Source organism: Acipenser ruthenus, chromosome 40, assembly GCF_902713425.1.
Source record: "Acipenser ruthenus chromosome 40, fAciRut3.2 maternal haplotype, whole genome shotgun sequence".
Classification (NCBI taxonomy): domain Eukaryota; kingdom Metazoa; phylum Chordata; class Actinopteri; order Acipenseriformes; family Acipenseridae; genus Acipenser; species Acipenser ruthenus.
The window spans coordinates 7,651,846-7,671,260 of record NC_081228.1 but is presented as its reverse complement, the minus strand read 5'-3'; the positions used below and the strand labels follow the sequence as shown (position 1 = coordinate 7,671,260).

The window sequence follows — 19,415 nt, the reverse complement described above, 5'->3', positions numbered from 1 at the left end:
GGGAGCCCCTCCTCAGTCACATTGTCTTTGATGAGGGGGAGCTCCTCCTCAGTCACATTGTCTTTGATGAGGGGGGAGCCCCTCCTCAGTCACATTGTCTTTGATGAGGGGGAGCCCCTCCTCAGTCACATTGTCTTTGATGAGGGGAGCCCCTCCTCAGTCACATTGTCTTTGATGAGGGGGAGCCCCTCCTCAGTCACATTGTCTTTGATGAGGGGGAGCTCCTCCTCAGTCACATTGTCTTTGATGAGGGGGAGCCCCTCCTCAGTCACATTGTCTTTGATGAGGGGGAGCCCCTCCTCAGTCACATTGTCTTTGATGAGGGGGAGCTCCTCCTCAGTCACATTGTCTTTGATGAGGGGGGAGCCCCTCCTCAGTCACATTGTCTTTGATGAGGGGAGCCCCTCCTCAGTCACATTGTCTTTGATGAGGGGGAGCTCCTCCTCAGTCACATTGTCTTTGATGAGGGGAGCTCCTCCTCAGTCACATTGTTTTTGATGAGGGGGGAGCCCCTCCTCAGTCACATTGTCTTTGATGAGGGGGAGCCCCTCCTCAGTCACATTGTCTTTGATGAGGGGAGCTCCTCCTCAGTCACATTGTTTTTGATGAGGGGGGAGCCCCTCCTCAGTCACATTGTCTTTGATGAGGGGGAGCCCCTCCTCAGTCACATTGTTTTTGATGAGGGGGGAGTCCCTCCTCAGTCACATTGTCTTTGATGAGGGGAGCCCCTCCTTAGACACTTAGTTTAATTTCTGCTTCACATCTGAGAAAAAAAAAAATCCCCAAAACTAGTGTATTACATATAGCTGTTTCAATTAATCCTAAAAAGGTATCAGCGACAGCACACACACACACACACACACACACACAAAACACCCTTTGTTGTGCATCCTTTCTATTGGAAAAAATGCTGCAGCAAAACTCAGAACCTTGTTTCTATACAATATTTATTTATATAGCACCTTTCATCAAAGGGTCTCAAAGCACTTAACACAGATAACAAGAAAACAGCAGTAAAAACAAGTAAATATGAAAATATTAAAAAGCTAAAACCAGTACATATACATTGTATTTATTGTTATCTGATACGACCGTATGTTTGAAGTATGCTTTTTGCAATGTAGTTGCTGATTTGTTTGATACCCTGTAGCAACCATCATGTTGTGCTGTTTCACACAGAAAGAGGAAACGGCTAGTAGCCTACTAATACTGGCTGTTGAACCAGGTACCTGAAAGGGAAATACAATGTAGTGTCAGTACTGTGACCACACTGTCACAGCAATGACTGGAGTCAACACAGGTAAAACGTTTTTACAATGTAGAGTCAGTACTGTGACCGCGCTGTCACAGCAACGACTGGAGTCAACGCAGGCAAAACGTTTTTACAATGTAGAGTCAGTACTGTGACCGCGCTGTCACAGCAACGACTGGAGTCAACGCAGGTAAAACGTTTTTACAATGTAGTGTCAGTACTGTGACCGCGCTGTCACAGCAACGACTGGAGTCAACGCAGGTAAAATGTTTTTACAATGTAGAGTCAGTACTGTGACCGCGCTGTCACAGCAACGACTGGAGTCAACGCAGGTAAAACGTTTTTACAATGTAGTGTCAGTACTGTGACCGCGCTGTCACAGCAACGACTGGAGTCAACGCAGGCAAAACATTTTTACAATGTAGAGTCAGTACTGTGACCGCGCTGTCACAGCAACGACTGGAGTCAACACAGGTAAAACGTTTTTACAATGTAGAGTCAGTACTGTGACCGCGCTGTCACAGCAACGACTGGAGTCAACGCAGGCAAAACGTTTTTACAATGTAGAGTCAGTACTGTGACCGCGCTGTCACAGCAACGACTGGAGTCAACACAGGTAAAACGTTTTTACAATGTAGTGTCAGTACTGTGACCGCGCGGTCACAGCAACGACTGGAGTCAACGCAGGTAAAACGTTTTTACAATGTAGAGTCAGTACTGTGACCGCGATGTCACAGCAACGACTGGAGTCAACGCAGGTAAAACATTTTAACAATGTAGAGTCAGTACTGTGACCGCGCTGTCACAGCAACGACTGGAGTCAACACAGGTAAAACGTTTTTACAATGTACTGTCAGTACTGTGACCGCGCTGTCACAGCAACGCCTGGAGTCAACGCAGGTAAAACATTTTAACAATGTAGAGTCAGTACTGTGACCGCGCTGTCACAGCAACGACTGGAGTCAACGCAGGCAAAACGTTTTTACAATGTACTGTCAGTACTGTGACAGCGCGGTCACAGCAACGACTGGAGTCAACGCAGGCAAAACATTTTAACAATGTAGTGTCAGTACTGTGACCGCGCTGTCACAGCAACGCCTGGAGTCAACGCAGGCAAAACGTTTTTACAATGTAGAGTCAGTACTGTGACCGCGCTGTCACAGCAACGACTGGAGTCAACGCAGGCAAAACATTTTAACAATGTAGAGTCAGTACTGTGACCGCGCTGTCACAGCAACGACTGGAGTCAACGAAGGCAAAACGTTTTTACAATGTAGAGTCAGTACTGTGACCGCGCTGTCACAGCAACGACTGGAGTCAACGCAGGTAAAACGTTTTTACAATGTAGAGTCAGTACTGTGACCGCGCTGTCACAGCAACGACTGGAGTCAACGCAGGCAAAACGTTTTTACAATGTACTGTCAGTACTGTGACAGCGCGGTCACAGCAACGACTGGAGTCAACGCAGGCAAAACGTTTTTACAATGTAGTGTCAGTACTGTGACCGCGCTGTCACAGCAACGACTGGAGTCAACGCAGGCAAAACGTTTTTACAATGTAGTGTCAGTACTGTGACCGCGCTGTCACAGCAACGACTGGAGTCAACGCAGGCAAAACGTTTTTACAATGTAATGTCAGTACTGTGACCGCGCTGTCACAGCAACGACTGGAGTCAACGCAGGCAAAACATTTTAACAATGTAGAGTCAGTACTGTGACCGCGCTGTCACAGCAACGACTGGAGTCAACGCAGGCAAAACGTTTTTGGGATGCACCAATTCTCCGCTTTCATAATTTGATAAAAGTAGAAAATTATGCTTTAGGAGCAGAAAATAAAAAATATTAAAAACAATACCTTTATGAAGATGGCTATGTGCAATCCTGTATCATGAAACAAGTCTGATTCAAGGATTACACCCAGATTTCTGACTACAGATATGGGAATATAATTGTGTGGTTGTCAAAGCAGACATGTAGCATACTCTCTCTCCAAAAAATCTGTTGGTCATTATTTTGAATTCCTCTTAACGATTTCATTAAATATTAGCCTTCATCATTTTTCATCATTGTTGATAATCAGTAACCATTTTATTGCAGTAAACTTGTGTATCTTACAGTTCTCCTCTGGAAACGTTATACCCATCATTCATTATGTATTGCTCTGGCTAAAAAAATATGTTACCTTCTTTTCCTGTGACCCCATCTTATAGAATAGCACAACTTTCTCTCTGTGATGTCAGCACTGATGAGTGCAGCAGAAGTTTGAGACCGCTTTCCCCTTCAAGCTTTCCTGGCATCACTGTGCTTCACTCCAGATTGTACACCATATCAAGATTATACATATCAAGGTTATAAAACATGCAAGACAAAACAATACACTCTGGAAATACCATGTAAAATGTGTACTGCCCGATAGGGTTACGAATGAGTACATACATGGCTAAGGAGGTAGCTGCTTTTAAGTGTGATGAAAATATCCGATGCAGAAGTGTTTCTTGCAAAATGTTATCCTCATAGAAAAAACACAGCATAAAAAACACAAACACAAGGTGATTTTGTACTAGTGTTGTGCTTGAAGAACACCCCTCCCCTCTCAGAGGTACAAAGCTTTTGCCCCCAGTTAACAGTACTCTCTGCTGTCAGTTTAGCCATCTTGGCCCTTCCTCAGCATCTTCTTTGTAGGCCCTGCCAGTTTCATTTGTAGCACTGCCCTGTGCCGCAGGAAAATCAATGGTAAGCTCTGCCCCGTCTGGCATAACCATCTCCAGCTCAGCCCCCTGAGCCACTCTGATCCGGAGTCCTGACCCCGATGAGAGGTGGAGTCTCATGGGCTGCTGTCGAGCCCTTCCCATGGAGCTGTGAGCTCCCTGTAATAACAGCCTGCTCCCTGGGGCGCTGTCCCCAAACAGCTCTGATTCCACCTGCCTTTGGGTCCTATCTTCAGAGGCCTGGCCTCCAGAAAATAGATGTTCTGCTTGGTGAGGGGACCTGCTCCCCAAGAACAGAGACTCTATTTGTTCTGGGGTTCTGTCCCCAGGGTGTCTCGCCTCACAATCATGCATCGAGGCCCTGTAACTAACTGATGAAGATTCTGCTTTCTGCAAAGCCCTATCCCCAGAGCCTGGCACATCCCAGCCCGCCCTGGTTAACATCCTGTTCAGTTGCTCCAGACTGCTGGGACCCAGCAGTGGGGCAGAGGGGCTCAACTCCTCCTCTACTGGCACACTGCTTCTCCCCAAACACTGCCTTTCTCTGGACTCCCTGCTGGTCTGCTGTGGCTCTCTTTTCAGCGGAGTCACATACTTGTGTGCGTTCCTCAGACTTTCTGCTGTTCTATCAACAGGCGCTCTAGAAGCAGCAGGATCTAAAGCTCTAGACTTCTCAGTTAACACCATGCTGGAGACATTCCCCATCACTGCCACGTCATCCCAAGGTACCCTGAGCCTTTCTCTTGTTGCTCTGGACTGGTCTTTAAGATGATGAGACACCGTTCTCAGCTCTCCAGTTGATTCCTGTTTTGGAATGCTCATCCAATCTCTTTTCATTCCCTGACTTCTGAAGTTGTGCCCTAGCGATTCAGAAATCTCTCTCTGTTCTTTAGTGAATTTCAACACACTGGCAGAGTGTCCCAGCATTGCAAACCCGTCTCTTACAGTTCTACTCCCATTACTGTGGTCTCCAGCTCTGTATGTTTGTGTGCTTGTCCCATCTTTTGTTGCTTCTTGTGCATTCTGCAGCTGCCTAGCTGAAGCCACCACACCCCGAGATGGCTTGCTAGAATATTTGAGAGTTTCATCTCTTCCTACTTCCAGGATGCTCTCCACAGTGCACAGTTTCTTAGCTGATGGGACCCCTGTATTGGTAACGCTGTCCTCAAACGAGCGCTTCTGGGGGTCTTGACGAGAGGGTCGACCTGGAGGAGGGGTGGTGGGGTGAAAACTGACCTTGGGCATAAACTTCTCTTCTCCCACTGTAAAAAGAAAACAAGAGAAGATAAAAACAGATGTATACAGAGATAAAATATTGAGAGTTGGTCATGGGACACATTGCAATTAATTTCAAACCTTTGGGTGAATTAACCTTAAACAGCGATTGCTGCTCCAAGCTACTTTCAGAGAGAGTAGCAAGAATACATGTTATTCAGATAACCCTGAAACACAACCAGAACCAAAGAGCCGTCAACTCCGATAACCCTGAAACACAACCAGAACCAAAGAGCCGTCAACTCCGATAACCCTGAAACACAACCAGAACCAAAGAGCCGTCAACTCCGATAACCCTGAAACACAACCAGAACCAAAGAGCCGTCAACTCCGATAACCCTGAAACACAACCAGAACCAAAGAGCCGTCAACTCCGATAACCCTGAAACACAACCAGAACCAAAGAGCCGTCAACTCCGATAACCCTGAAACACAACCAGAACCAAAGAGCCGACAACTCCGATAACCCTGAAACACAACAAGAACCAAAGAGCCGACAACTCCGATAACCCTGAAACACAACCAGAACCAAAGAGCCGACAACTCCGATAACCCTGAAACACAACAAGAACCAAAGAGCCGACAACTCCGATAACCCTGAAACACAACCAGAACCAAAGAGCCGTCAACTCCGATAACCCTGAAACACAACCAGAACCAAAGAGCCGACAACTCCGATAACCCTGAAACACAACCAGAACCAAAGAGCCGTCAACGAGCAACATTTACTATTCCTGCAATATTTTATCCAACGCAAGTGATTGTTTTGATAGTCATCAGTTTTGAAACCTCAATCTTGTGTAATATCGGGTTCTTGCCATTAAAACGTGTTTATGCATCATCACTGACACTTTCTGCTCCAGGCAGACTATTTACAGGGAAAACACCAGCAGCTTGTGTTTGTCTACTGGGTTAGGTGGGGAATGAAATGCCAATTACAAAACCAGAAAAGGGGAATTCAGAAATCCTGTTAATGTAAGTGGAAGATATCATACATTTTGGAAATAGTAAATTCATTCTTTGACCCAGTCTTTAAATCTTGGTTTCTATTCAAGGACGGTTAAACTTTCTTCCTATCAGCACCAGTAAGATCACTAGACCCATTTTCTTATGTTGAAGATATTTTGGTTCTTTGGTATTTTATACACTTTTGAAAATGTACAAAGCCACGTGAGCGGCAAGCAGCTTGCTTACAAAGGCGTCCCAGGGAGGCAACAAGGTAATTACATACAAGCACACAGGAAGCACCAAGTATTATGGCATTCACTTCACATTAAGAGCAAGCAGCGGGGTTCCGAAAAATATAGCGTCACCCGTCCCCACGTGTTGCTACACCTGTTTAAATAACGTACCTGACGTTTTTCCTTTCACTGTTAACATCCTGACAACTTTGTACACTTAGCTCTTTTCACAATGGCTGCTCTAGTGCTCTGGGGTTTGAGATCTGTCCTCTAAATCAGTGGTTTTCAACCCCGCTCCTGGGGACCCCGTGTCTGCTGGTTTTCATTCCAGCTGACCTCTCAATTATTTAACTAGACGCATAATTGAAATGATAATTTGCTTAATGAGACCTTTGTAATTGTTTTCAGCTCTTAAACAGTTGCAGAGTTCAAGTTACTTACAAAATGCTACAGCTAACTTGAACTCTGTACAAGAAGTGACTGAATATTTTTGATCTACAGCGATGTTCAACAAAAATCTGCATTTCATGAATTAAATAAACATCGTGATTAAGAGGCTGTGCTATTTGTGTTTCATCCTATAACAAGCATGCACGTGGTAGGGCCTTATGAGACAGAAAGAACATCTTACATGTATTGCTCCAGTCTGATGCCACCCTTGCCCTCTTTTGGTTGGCATCCACCGAAGTCCATTTCCTGCTGATCCCCTCAACTCCTGCTCCTGGGCATCTTTTACCCTGGCTGCTGCCATCCCCTGGACTCTGTCTTTCAACAGCTGCAGCCCTCAGATCCGTCCTACAGGCCTTTGGGATTGACACACCTGTGACATGATTTCTGAAAACTCGGGCACCATGGGTGCCATCAGGCTTTGACACGGCTCTGTCGTTTAGAACTTTGAAACTGTGGACATAATTTGTAAGATTTGTAATGGCATTTTCTGAAACTCTGGCACTTTTCTTTGATACGTCTTTTTGGATTGTAATGTTTGGGAAATCATTTTGGAAGGTGGCATTTTCTTGAGCATTAGCACACAACACATCCACTTTGTGCAGCAGAACATGACCCGGAGCTCTGGAACTCTTCAGGGAGACAGCGTCCTTTTCCAGCATGGGCTGCAATGCGAGAACTTCAGCATCACCTCCTTGTGACCTGCTGCTATCTCCGACAGCTGTGAAATCAGGAGTAGACACGTTTTCTGGAATGGTCTGATTAAGGACTTCACTCTCAAGCTTACCAGCTGTTGATAGATCTTTCTGAGTCCTGGCACTGCAGATGTTAACAGTCATGTCATCTTTAGAAAAAACGTCATTTTTGAAACTGTTGGCACTTGCATCAGCTTTCTGTGAACTCTTATTTGTAATGCTGCCACTTAGCAAATTGTTATTTTGTGACGCAATACCCTTTTCTAGCATACCGGCAGTTGTGGGTTTATCTGCTTGCGATGTGGTGGGGTCATTTAGAACACAAGTGACACCATCGTTTTCAGACACCGTACCTTTGCTTAGAACCACCACGACATCATCTCTCTTTGAAACAAAACCAGAACCTTTATGTTTGGAACCAGCAGCATCAGTCTTTAAGCTGACGTCACAGACAAATATGACGTCTTCAGAAGCTACGCAGTCGTGGTCAGAAGGTTTTAAAGGTGTCGGATCTTTCTGTGATGAGATATGATCACTTGGAATTGAAATACCGGTGACTTCATCTTCCTGCAACCCAGTTGTATTTTCTGAGACTCTTACACTAGTGTCATTACTTTCCTGTGAAACTGTAAAACCACCTGGAAGTGAACTGCTGCCATCTGCTGGATCAGTAGCAGTCGTGTCATCAGTCTTTGGCAAGACACAAGAAGATTGAGGGCTGTCAGTCACAACATTATCTTCAGGATGCTGGAGGTCATTTGTAGGTTTCACACTTGTGAGATCTTTCTGAACTTTTAAAACTATCGTATCTTCAGAAAACGCAGTGCTGCCATTTTGATCTTTGGCACTTGTCAGGTCATCATTCTGAGTTGAGAGACCTTTATTAAGAACTCCCACAACTATGACATCATCTTCAGGAGTAGAGATGACATCGTCTTCAGGAGTAGAGATGACATCATCGGCCAGTCTAAAAACTTTAAAATCCTCTTCAGGTGAAACTTTAACAATTTGTACTTCATTCTCAGGTAATGTATCTTTTTCTGGGCTTTTCACATCTCTGGGATTATTCTTCAGAGATGCTAGAGGATAAACTTTCTCTCTTCTGATATCGTCTTCAGGTATGACAATCTCTTGAAAAGGAGCCAAATATGTTTCTTCAGCTTTGACACTCGAGATATGGTCTTTCTCAGATGCAACATTATTTCGAATTCCAGTAGTCTTCACAGAATTTTCATTACACCTGGCACCATCATCTTCCAGTTTCTGAGCCCACCTCCCAGTACATTCCCTGGCAGCTCTGTTGTTTGTGACAACACACAACTGCGGCGCTGGCTTTTGCTGGATCAGCATCTCCTCCAGCTTCAGAAGACTAAAGGATCCAGAGGGAAGTAAATCCCGGCTCTCTCCCACAGGCTGTGGCTTCAGGTAGTTCAATCCTTCCATGTGATTTACACTCACTGGCCCCATCCCACTTTCAGAAACGTTCTCAAAGCACTCCCTGTAACAATAAATGCAGAACAGATGATTAGACATTGCCTCACTAACGCACCTATTAAACTGACTGCATTTTAAGTTATCCCTTATTATAGTGCAGCTACAGTTATGATTTCAACTTTGTTTCTATGTTAATTTCCAATTTTCAACCATTAATATCGCAGCAATGGTAGGGGGCAGAGTGATGTCCTTTGGAACATAACACATCTATACATGACCTATATATGACCTTTCAATAGGATTAGTATTTTAATGGGAATTACAATGGGAATTACAGTGAAACATAACTGTTTAGCAGACCTGGAGAAAAAGCTGTGCTCAGCCCCGAGTGACCCAGTCTCTGTCCTAGTTAGACATGTTCTATTGGTCTTCGTGAGAAGACTCTGTGTCTAGAAATCTTTGGATGAGACTAAACTTTTTAAAATAACATCACTGACATGTGGATGAGAGAATTGTTAAATTTTATAATCTACCTTTAATACTATGAAACAACGTGTCAAACAAAAAGCATGAAACAACCAGATAGGCGGCTATTTAAAATCGCAGAAGTAACCATACAAGGAAATCAGTTGATCCTTGAGCTCAAACAAAACTATTTCAGTCAATTAATGATGTTCACAGAGGGCATTCCAACAGGAACATCATAACAGAGTGAATGGTCTGTAATCATGAAATAAAATGGATATGTGAAAAAGATCTGTACCATTGACAGGTTAAAGCAAGTGAAACGGTTCATTATCTTTGCAGAGAGAATATAGCTGTGGACCAACTCTAAATAAACTCTGATTCAAAGCATGTGGTCTGTACCTCCGACATGACTAGAGGATAGAAAATGGGCCCCTTTCACAAAACTGTAGGGTCTGTTTTAAGGAATGTTTAGTTTGTTTTTAATAAAGTTATCAGATCATAATACATTCATTGTTTAGGAGGTGGTTTTATGGTTAAATCTCATTCCTTAAAAAAAAAAAATCATTCTTTAAAACAGTCCTGACAGTTTTGGGATGGGCTCAGTGTGTCACTTTTTGACTCTGGTTATGGAACTAAGAAAATGAAAGAACACAGCTCTGTTCTAAGCTTTAAGACAGTAACTCGAAGTGTACTGTCTCTGCAGCAGAAACAAAGTGACAACCTCAATATGGCATCCACATGAGGTCAGAGGTCAGTCTCACATTGCCCATTACGTACAGCAAGCAGGGTTCAAATATGAAGACCATACCTAACTGTGTCAAAGAGAAAAGGCTTTGACACTGGCGGCAGAAGTTTTACAATTAACTGACACCTTCACTTTTCTTTACCAGGGGTGAGTCGGTGCACCGGATGAGGGACATGATGGTGCTGATACCGTTCCTGTTACTGTACACTGTAATTACAATACACAACGCTTAACGCCATGTTTGTGTTCCTGCTGTATGAACCTGCGTCCAAACCAAGCGACGACACCTGAAGCCTCAGTGTCTGAGGAAGATCTTTTTATGAACCTGCGTCCAAACCAAGCGACGGCACCTGAAGTCTCAGTGTCTGAGGAAGATCTTTTTATGAACCTGCGTCCAAACCAAGCGACGGCACCTGAAGCCTCAGTGTCTGAGGAAGATCTTTTTATGAACCTGCGTCCAAACCAAGCGACGACACCTGAAGCCTCAGTGTCTGAGGAAGATCTTTTTATGAACCTGCGTCCAAACCAAGCGACGGCACCTGAAGCCTCAGTGTCTGAGGAAGATCTTTTTATGAACCTGCGTCCAAACCAAGCGACGACACCTGAAGCCTCAGTGTCTGAGGAAGATCTTTTTATGAACCTGCGTCCAAACCAAGCGACGACACCTGAAGCCTCAGTGTCTGAGGAAGATCTTTTTATGAACCTGCGTCCAAACCAAGCGACGGCACCTGAAGCCTCAGTGTCTGAGGAAGATCTTTTTATGAACCTGCGTCCAAACCAAGCGACGGCACCTGAAGCCTCAGTGTCTGAGGAAGATCTTTTTATGAACCTGCGTCCAAACCAAGCGACGACACCTGAAGCCTCAGTGTCTGAGGAAGATCTTTTTGTGAACCGATTTACACTGTATTTTTACAAAGGTTTTGAAGGAAACTGTCAAACGACACAGAATGCAAGTTGCAATGTCTCAAAAGCAGAGATCAGTGAGGGCAGGGGGAGAGCCTGCTTATTCTCGTTATTTACAGTATTCCAGCGTTTAATAATCATTAACAACATTGGAAGCTTACTTGTGCAACGTCACGTGAACTGCAGATATAAATCCAAATAACACAGGCCTACGTCTTGGTATTAAAATTCATGTTTAATGGTTTTGCCATACGTCTTATTTACCCCGTGCCAAAAACACACAACTCATCTCTGCTCTTAAATAATGACCTGTATTAGTATATGTTTGTTTAAGCAATATGAGCGATCGTTTACAATTTCTGTTTACCATCAGCTGAACAAAGTTCATTAATTATTTATTTTATACATTAGAATTTTTAACAATGTTTCTTACTGCAGCTCAAAGTTGTATTATTAAGAGCTGTCATTTGCTCAAAACATACTGTGAGTATAGCATCTACTATACTTGAGGATGTTTGTATTGTCTTAAAAACATTTTAAATTTTGAATTAGTGTAAGTAACTTACAGTGGTATTTCTCAAGTTTTTGTAAGCCTTCGTTTTAAATCTTGATGATGTACGATGTATACCGTGATATTAAGGTTACCACTTTTTTTTTTTTTTTTGACGGTTACCACACCGCGCACATTTTACAGCGGTCCAGCCCTATTCTTTCACAATACCCACGATCAAGCTGGAGTGAAAGAATGACTAAATGCAGCTGTGTACGAAGTGCGAAGCCAATTCTGAAAGGGAAAACAAAAAGTCACATGACAGGTCAAAGTGAAGGACGCCTTTAGATTGCATCAGATGTCCTCTTTGATCAATTCAAAATTCCGTTGGCACACAGAACTATTTTGACGAATGCAGTAATATTTGTAAAAGTGGATTCACCCTTTGGCCAGCTGTCCCTCTCCCTCGCTCTCAGACAATTCAAAGTGAGCAGAGCAATCCGAGAAGACGACGCTATCCCCCTGCCATTGCCTATCCAAGAGAAGAAAAAGCACAAAATGAAGCGAACACATTAACACCACACGTGCGCTCCGACTCTCTCAACCCCGAGGGTTACACGCTAATTACAGCACGGCTATCCTCAAAGACGCTTTAAAAAGAACCAAATAACAAACACCATGAGAACTATGCTCAATGATTCAATGCTAATGCCATCTCACTACTTTTTAAAACACTATAAATGATAGCAGGAGCATTTTAAGACTAGCAGGGAATCAGCATGGATTGCTAAACCACTTCCATTAGGAGCTAATCCCAGGATAACATACAGGCAGTGCATGCAATCCAGGGCTACTCTCCAGTGATGCAAAGGACTTTAAATAATGAATCATGTGACCAACAGATATCAAATGAACCCCTAAGGAACTCCCTGCAGGTACCTGTGAATGCTGTGCTCTAGATACTGTAGTAAAGTCATTGTAAACTCCACTCCCTGCAGGTACCTGTGAATGCTGTGCTCTAGATACTGTAGTAAAGTCATTGTAAATTCCACTCCCTGCAGGTACCTGTGAATGCTGTGCTCTAGATACTGTAGTAAAGTCATTGTAAACTCCACTCCCTGCAGGTACCTGTGAATGCTGTGCTCTAGATACTGTAGTAAAGTCATTGTAAACTCCACTCCCTGCAGGTACCTGTGAATGCTGTGCTCTAGATACTGTAGTAAAGTCATTGTAAATTCCACTCCCTGCAGGTACCTGTGAATGCTGTGCTCTAGATACTGTAGTAAAGTCATTGTAAACTCCACTCCCTGCAGGTACCTGTGAATGCTGTGCTCTAGATACTGTAGTAAAGTCATTGTAAACTCCACTCTCTGCAGGTACCTGTGAATGCTGTGCTCCAGATACTGTAGTAAAGTCATTGTAAACTCCACTCCCTGCAGGTACCTGTGAATGCTGTGCTCTAGATACTGTAGTAAAGTCATTGTAAACTCCACTCCCTGCAGGTACCTGTGAATGCTGTGCTCTAGATACTGTAGTAAAGTCATTGTAAACTCCACTCCCTGCAGGTACCTGTGAATGCTGTGCTCTAGATACTGTAGTAAAGTCATTGTAAACTCCACTCCCTGCAGGTACCTGTGAATGCTGTGCTCTAGATACTGTAGTAAAGTCATTGTAAACTCCACTCCCTGCAGGTACCTGTGAATGCTGTGCTCTAGATACTGTAGTAAAGTCATTGTAAACTCCACTCACTGCAGGTACCTGTGAATGCTGTGCTCTAGATACTGTAGTAAAGTCATTGTAAACTCCACTCCCTGCAGGTACCTGTGAATGCTGTGCTCTAGATACTGTAGTAAAGTCATTGTAAACTCCACTCCCTGCAGGTACCTGTGAATGCTGTGCTCTAGATACTGTAGTAAAGTCATTGTAAACTCCACTCCCTGCAGGTACCTGTGAATGCTGTCCTCTAGATACTGTAGTAAAGTCATTGTAAACTCCACTCCCTGCAGGTACCTGTGAATGCTGTGCTCTAGATATTGTAGTAAAGTCATTGTAAACTCCACTCCCTGCAGGTACCTGTGAATGCTGTGCTCTAGATACTGTAGTAAAGTCATTGTAAACTCCACTCCCTGCAGGTACCTGTGAATGCTGTCCTCTAGATACTGTAGTAAAGTCATTGCAAACTCCACTCCCTGCAGGTACCTGTGAATGCTGTGCTCTAGATATTGTAGTAAAGTCATTGTAAACTCCACTCCCTGCAGGTACCTGTGAATGCTGTGCTCTAGATACTGTAGTAAAGTCATTGTAAACTCCACTCCCTGCAAGTACCTGTGAATGCTGTCCTCTAGATACTGTAGTAAAGTCATTGTAAACTCCACTCCCTGCAGGTACCTGTGAATGCTGTGCTCTAGATACTGTAGTAAAGTCATTGTAAACTCCACTCCCTGCAGGTACCTGTGAATGCTGTGCTCTAGATATTGTAGTAAAGTCATTGTAAACTCCACTCCCTGCAGGTACCTGTGAATGCTGTGCTCTAGATACTGTAGTAAAGTCATTGTAAACTCCACTCCCTGCAGGTACCTGTGAATGCTGTGCTCTAGATACTGTAGTAAAGTCATTGTAAACTCCACTCCCTGCAGGTACCTGTGAATGCTGTCCTCTAGATACTGTAGTAAAGTCATTGCAAACTCCACTCCCTGCAGGTACCTGTGAATGCTGTGCTCTAGATATTGTAGTAAAGTCATTGTAAACTCCACTCCCTGCAGGTACCTGTGAATGCTGTGCTCTAGATACTGTAGTAAAGTCATTGTAAACTCCACTCCCTGCAAGTACCTGTGAATGCTGTCCTCTAGATACTGTAGTAAAGTCATTGTAAACTCCACTCCCTGCAGGTACCTGTGAATGCTGTGCTCTAGATACTGTAGTAAAGTCATTGTAAACTCCACTCCCTGCAGGTACCTGTGAATGCTGTGCTCTAGATATTGTAGTAAAGTCATTGTAAACTCCACTCCCTGCAGGTACCTGTGAATGCTGTGCTCTAGATACTGTAGTAAAGTCATTGTAAACTCCACTCCCTGCAGGTACCTGTGAATGCTGTGCTCTAGATATTGTAGTAAAGTCATTGTAAACTCCACCCCCTGCAGGTACCTGTGAATGCTGTGCTCTAGATACTGTAGTAAAGTCATTGTAAACTCCACTCCCTGCAGGTACCTGTGAATGCTGTGCTCTAGATATTGTAGTAAAGTCATTGTAAACTCCACTCCCTGCAGGTACCTGTGAATGCTGTGCTCTAGATACTGTAGTAAAGTCATTGCAAACTCCACTCTCTGCAGGTACCTGTGAATGCTGTGCTCTAGATACTGTAGTAAAGTCATTGCAAACTCCACTCCCTGCAGGTACCTGTGAATGCTGTGCTCTAGATACTGTAGTAAAGTCATTGCAAACTCCACTCCCTGCAGGTACCTGTGAATGCTGTGCTCTAGATACTGTAGTAAAGTCATTGTAAACTCCACTCCCTGCAGGTACCTGTGAATGCTGTGCTCTAGATACTGTAGTAAAGTCATTGTAAACTCCACTCTCTGCAGGTACCTGTGAATGCTGTGCTCTAGATACTGTAGTAAAGTCATTGCAAACTCCACTCCCTGCAGGTACCTGTGAATGCTGTGCTCTAGATACTGTAGTAAAGTCATTGTAAACTCCACTCCCTGCAGGTACCTGTGAATGCTGTGCTCTAGATACTGTAGTAAAGTCATTGTAAACTCCACTCACTGCAGCTCCTCCTCTCTGACCGCTCGTTCTCCAGCTCTCTGACACTCCAGCGTTCCCGGCAGCACGTTCACACTCTGGGATGCGCTGCCGACAGCATTCCCAAAACTGCTGGGAGAACAAGAATATTAACAATGTGGGTCAGTACTGTGCAAACAAAACATTACAGGGACATTTACATCATCCACATTTTCTTTATATTACATGTCTTAATCGTTTAACCTCTTCACAGCCAAGCGTTTGTCATGTCACTCCAATATTCATGCCAACAGTAATACTTCTTAAATGGACTCGCTGTACACCCTGGTTCTCAGAGCAATCCCTTTGCTATCTTGTGTAGTTCTAAAAATGTCAATTACACTGCTGTGCTTGGCTGATTTCAGAAACCGGTCTCCTATCCTGGAGCGGTCACATGTTCTCCAGGTGCTGTACCTTCTTATCATGCTTGCATTCATTCACAGTGGCTCTTTTGTGCAATTCACTTGTTTTATTTGTAAAGGTCTGTGTTATGGTGCTTTGACTAGGAGTGCAGGAGATGACCTGTACTGATGATTGTGATGACAATGGTGAAGATAAAGACACTGCTAGTCAGTGAGCCCGTCACGGCTTTACCCGGAGCTATGATAATGTAAAGACTCACTGAAGCTCCTCCACTCTCCTTTGTTTCCTCGCCTCTCGAATCTGTCGCTCAATCATTCCCTCCAGTGCTGTCAGGCTCCGGTTTCTCTTTAGATCTCTGTCCTGCTGGAGAGAGCGAGAGAGAAAAGTCTTGATGAGTAAATCAAACAGAAAGCCACAACAAAATAGCTTAACCCTAACCCAAAAAGAGCTTCTGTATGAGGTCTAACAATCACACTATTCACAGGACAGACGCCTGCACATCTCCCCAGATGCTGCTGCTCATAAGAACTTTTGTTAAAGGATGTCCTTTACCAGTTTTATTACCAATGCAGTTTAACAATGTGCAGTGCTCCACAATGAAACACGTAGGACAAGGCTAGTTAACTGAATCCGAATTACACACACGCACACGCACACACACAGACACACACACACACACATACATACACACACACACACACACACACACATACATACACACACACATACATACATACACGTTCTCCCCAGGAATTCTGTACAGCCGGGCGGCAGAACATTATAGACGGGATCACTTAAAGGAAAAATAAACTTGCCTTACCTTAAATATATAATACGACAAAGAATTTGAATAATGTGTTGTCTTTCGCTGACTATATCTGGTTGTGCTTTATGTTCTACACTCTCTTTTTCATGACTGTTTTTTATTATGGTAAATTACCTACTTATTTAGGCACTCTACGATTTGACTGGGGAAAGATAATGTTGGGTTATTGGAGTTAACAAAAAAAATGGTAACCTTTTCACTTCCTTTTTAGTGTAATTATTGAGGTTATTGCTTCATTTAAATGGTTTTCTTTATGTTAACTTTTCAGGGCATGTTGTTAATGCACATCTATTTTTGTTTTTCGCTGTTCTACATTTTTTTAATGCAACTAACTGTTCATTTTAACCATTTTTAAAAGAAAAGCAGTCATCTATCGCACAATCAGTCCTTATTGTTAAAGGCACAGCAGCATCCGCAAGACGGGCGGATCAGGTTTTTATTCAGCCACTTCGCCGGGTGATCCACCTGTCTGAAAACGCCTGGGGAGAACCTTCATCCATCCATCCATCCATCCATCCATCCATCCATCCATCCATCCATCCATCCATCAAATACCAGGATACAGAAGTGGCAGGTGAGGCACTGCAGTAGAGGGTAAAATGCAAGTGAAAAGTGATGGTGTGTATTGTGGTGGCGTGTGTCTCGGGACCCGGGGAGTAGAAATCATGAGTCCCTTCAACACACTTAATGAAAGCACCTGCACACTGTCTGTTTCAGCCCTTTATATGTTATGCAAAAAAAAAAAAAGGACTGAAAGCAGCAAAGACTGAACAACCGTGCGATGAAATGGGAATGTATAAATACACTACTAACCGAAGTAAAGGGATCTCTGTGAGCTGGGATCCCCGGCACTCGCCTCTCAGTGAGTAGCTGCCTTTCTGAGGAGATGGTCATTGTCCAGTCCCCATTCCGTTCTAGGGTCTCTCTGTCTGTAACACGACCAACATCTGAACTTCCACCTGAGACAGGAGCAGTCAAACCCACATCAACGACCAGCGAGGCTTTTCAATAACAGCAATGTAACAAATGCTTTGAAAAACATCTGCCGCCAACTGCTCTGAAGCAGACAAAGCTGGCGTCGTGTTTTCAGTGCTTGAAGTTGTGAGGAATCCTGTTTGTGCGTCTCTTACCTGGGTGACTCCAAGGCTCCTTTAGACCAGGGCTGTCATCTCCTATCTTCCACATTTCCAGAATGCCCTCTATCTGATTGTCCAGTCCACACAGATCCACATCACCCCCAAGTGGGGAGGCCCGGCCACTGCCCATGGTCTCTGGAACAAAATCAACAGCTGGAAAGGGATTTCACAGCTTAATGCATTTGTTTCTAGTGTGATACAACACAGACATTCTCACACCATCACTCAATTTGAGCAAAGTACACACTCATACTCACTGCACAGTTTCACTGTTCACACAAATACCTATATAGCAGTTATTAATGTCAAATTCACGACATTGGAAGAATGGTTTTCCTTAATAAATTGAGCTCTTACACACCCCTTTAGAAATTAGAAGTACAGAAGCTCATTAGTGCCACACAGACAAAAGGTATGTATTGCGTTATTACGAGATATTATTTTGCACTAAATAGATAGTTTTGGTCATTCACAGCACCCACGTCACTATTCATTCAGTCTCGTCGTTTTGCTTTAAAATGATAAACCAGTGCAAAGTATTTATTGTAGGTAAGACACTACTGCACTAGGACATCTTTATCCCTGATAAACTATCTCGTAACAATAACACAATATTATCTCGTAATTTAACACAATAAACATGTTTGTTTTTTTATCTGCGGCACTAATCGGTACATAACTGTTCATTCACACATATAAAACCCTAACGTTAGACACGCATTCATTACTTTGTGTTTCTGAAGCAAAATAAAGTTAACAAATGTATTGCCCCGTCCCCAAATCAAACGCAAATACCCCGTCCCCACCACCACCACTAAAAATATAGATTTGGCATCAATATTTTGTGTACAGTTAGCACGTTCAAATCATAGTGATGGCTAAGTGACACAGCGGCTCGAATATCAATCACTTATTTTAAAAAATATGTTTTTTTAGTGGTGGTGTTGGGACTGGGTGTTTGATTTTTTGTTTGGGGGCGGAGGCAATACGTTTGTTGCTCTTATCCCTAATGGTCAGTTATACGTTATAAACTCTAAATAATGAATAGGTGTCTCACTTCATGTTTTAACCCCATTTGAAGACTGAATATCGTATGAGTGTCTCACTGCAGCTGGATATAAACACAGGAGGGGGGACCTGGCAGGCAAGTGAAAAACCGCAAGCCTCGCCGCTTATGATACAGTGATCAAAATAACTAATTACTTACTGTGCCGCCGGAGATCAGCTCCAGTCGAAATCCTTTATTTGAGCCATATAATGTTATTTTGTTGTTCTTCTGTTCATAACGACGGAAGGTTTTTTTTTCACTTCATAAACCTGAACAGTGTGAGGCGAGCACCAGAATATGAGTACTTCCGGTGCTGCGCGGGTTTCTGTACCCCCTGGATCTGACGCGTGCGCAGATGGTGTTTTTAAAGATCGCTGCACGCACACGCGTCATAGTTTTGTGCCCGAGGCTCAGGTTTGCATTTCTGCTGCTGCGCTCGGCTAATAATGACACTGTTATTATTAATATAGAAAATCATATTAGGATGTTTAATCTTTGAGAAAAGATACAGTATTATCAAATATTTAAATATAACCCCTAAAAAAACCTAACAATTTAAACCTTTAATTAAACCTTTAAATTAGTAGGCTATTTGTTTAGGTTTTGATGTAGCTGCTACCAGTGTACATAACTGTAAATAACGGCGTTTTTTTGTAGGTTAAGAG

General features: G+C 43.4%; 1 protein-coding gene across 8 annotated transcripts; it reads right to left on the bottom strand.

The window, feature by feature from the left end:
- Positions 1–929: 929 nt before the first annotated feature.
- On the bottom strand, positions 930–19,080 carry LOC117397422 (uncharacterized). 8 transcript variants are annotated; one of them, XM_059010072.1, is made up of 9 exons: positions 18,910–19,080; positions 17,697–17,855; positions 17,380–17,525; positions 17,122–17,148; positions 16,000–16,103; positions 15,363–15,470; positions 12,040–12,129; positions 7,047–9,055; positions 930–5,221 (listed from the first exon to the last, which is right to left on the bottom strand). In XM_059010072.1, exons 2-9 carry the CDS (start codon positions 17,830–17,832, stop codon positions 3,891–3,893), a joined length of 3,951 nt encoding a protein of 1,316 aa, XP_058866055.1. In that variant the 5' UTR covers positions 17,833–17,855; positions 18,910–19,080; the 3' UTR covers positions 930–3,890. The 8 variants fall into 8 exon arrangements, with proteins under 8 accessions (XP_058866055.1, XP_058866054.1, XP_058866056.1 ...); XM_059010071.1 differs by having other exon boundaries at positions 17,697–17,837; XM_059010073.1 differs by having other exon boundaries at positions 15,363–15,467; positions 17,697–17,837.
- Positions 19,081–19,415: the final 335 nt, after the last annotated feature.

Bases quoted from the DNA above. Each gene is read 5' to 3' on its own strand.
- LOC117397422 (XM_059010072.1), bottom strand. From the start codon at position 17,832: ATGGGCAGTGGCCGGGCCTCCCCACTTGGGGGTGATGTGGATCTGTGT. The intron at 17,526-17,696 runs GTAAGAGACGCA...CTCCTGTCTCAG, and splicing joins GGAGCCTTGGAGTCACCCAG to GTGGAAGTTCAGATGTTGGT. The intron at 15,471-15,999 runs GTGAGTCTTTAC...TTGTTCTCCCAG, and splicing joins AGGAGAGTGGAGGAGCTTCA to CAGTTTTGGGAATGCTGTCG.